The 1,870-nt window shown below is 32.1% G+C and overlaps 1 protein-coding gene across 1 annotated transcript; it reads right to left on the bottom strand.

The window, feature by feature from the left end:
• Positions 1-618: 618 nt before the first annotated feature.
• LOC109592061 (probable proline--tRNA ligase, mitochondrial) lies at positions 619-1,864 on the bottom strand. The gene is made up of 4 exons (XM_020007630.1): positions 1,714-1,864; positions 1,328-1,401; positions 841-918; positions 619-732 (listed from the first exon to the last, which is right to left on the bottom strand). Exons 1-4 carry the CDS (start codon positions 1,829-1,831, stop codon positions 619-621), a joined length of 384 nt encoding a protein of 127 aa, XP_019863189.1. The 5' UTR covers positions 1,832-1,864.
• Between the last annotated feature and the right edge of the window lie 6 nt (positions 1,865-1,870).

Genomic DNA, 1,870 nt, shown 5'->3' on the forward strand with positions numbered 1-1,870 from the left:
TAACATTAAAAGTACAATGTAGAGTAGAATTTGCGTCACGAGTAGGATTTTCATTTCGTATTTTCGTTAGTCGTTTGGAATCCTACTTCATCTTGTTTTTTAAAATTTTTTATGTTTAGCACAGGGACTTTTGTCCGATTTTGGAGCAACTTTAAAAATTCATTAAAAATTGAAATTTGATTGGAATTAGCTCAAACTTTCTACGCAACATAAAAACATGTATGTGTATCAGAAAAAATTATAAAAATGCAAAATTCTCTACTTTTCACTTTTGGCAAAATTTGGCTTGAGACCGTGTACTATAGTACAGGGACTTTTATCCAATTTTGGAGCAGCTTTAAAAATTTGTTAAAAATAGAAATTTGATTGGAATTAGCTCAAACTTTCTACACAAAATAAAAACATGTATGTGCATCAGGAAAAATTATAAAATACAGAATTTTCTACTTTTCATTTTTGGCAAAATTTGGCCCAAGACCTTGTACTAATTTTACCAATTTTGGAGCAACTTTAAAAATTTGTAAAAAATCCAAATTTCATTGGAATCAGCTCAAACTTAATAAGTAAAACAAGAAGAACATGTATCAGGAAATGTACAGTCATTTTTATGAAAGAAGATCAGGAGAGGAGAGAGGTATTAGTTTTAAAATGATTGATACCTTTCATCCAGAACTCCTTAGCTCTCATGAGACCAGACTGAGGAGACATCTCATCACGAAACTTCCTATCAATCTGTCACAAAATCAAGAGTACAATTAATAACTAAATTATAATACATTTTAAGCATTTTTCAAAAATTAAGCTTTGTCCATGATTCATTACATTTTCTGATACACTGACCTGATACAGTCGGAGTGGTAGTGACCTATAGCTTATATTTTCAGTAGCCACCAAATGAGTAAACATCTCTTCATGCGTCTAGAATAAAACAATAAAAAATGTTCAACAACAATTACTAGTACAAAGAAATAGAGAAGATAATGAATGCAATAGATATACTAGAGAACTTATAAAACATGAAATAACTACTATTAATAGTTAGTTAGGGTTGATTATTATTATTATTTATGTTGATCCCTACTTCAGTATTAATCACTGTTTTGATAAGCCAAATTGGCACTCAATTGGCCCAATCCAGTTTGCTACGGCCCTAGCCCCATAATTATAACAATCATTAAGAAATCGACAAAAAAATAATGCTATTGTTTTGCTATTTTTGAGGAAAAAATACAGTCAATTGGAGCAAAATGTGAGTAAATTTGAGCCAATTTGGTGCAAAGTCAAATTTATTATCAAAACCCCTGCTATTAATACATCAGTGACTTACTGGTCCAAGGCAAAACTGTGCCTCGTGCCTGTCCTCCAGTCTATACAGTTCAGCACCAATACTCTCCCATCGTCCTACACATAATGATAGCACAAGGAAAATAACTAGAAGAATGTCAAACATTAAGGGGTCCCCCCCTAGCCATGAAATCATCATAAAGATTAGGCTATTTAACGTTAATAATAGTTAGACGGTCAGTACAGACACACTTCATCACAGTTTTACAATAATTAAGAATTAGAAAGGCTTTGCTATAAAAATAAATTAGGCAATCATAAAAATTACACATCAAAATTCATCAGCTAAAATCTACTACATTTATATAAAATAAATGTGAAATAATTATACATACGTGTACTGCATTAACTCATGCTTTAAAAATTCACCCGATTGTTTCCAAATATAAGCAGGTGCTAGGATTGGAGCAGACATCTTACAAGCTCCCACTGACCTCATCTCCTGGTCAATAACACTAACCAGTTTGTGTAATACTCTAGCTCCCATTGGTAACAGGTAGTAGCCACCACTAAAAGACTGGCGTAT

Source organism: Amphimedon queenslandica, unplaced genomic scaffold (genome assembly GCF_000090795.2).
Source record: "Amphimedon queenslandica unplaced genomic scaffold, v1.1 AMPQUscaffold_6418_Cont21623, whole genome shotgun sequence".
Classification (NCBI taxonomy): Eukaryota; Metazoa; Porifera; class Demospongiae; order Haplosclerida; family Niphatidae; genus Amphimedon; species Amphimedon queenslandica.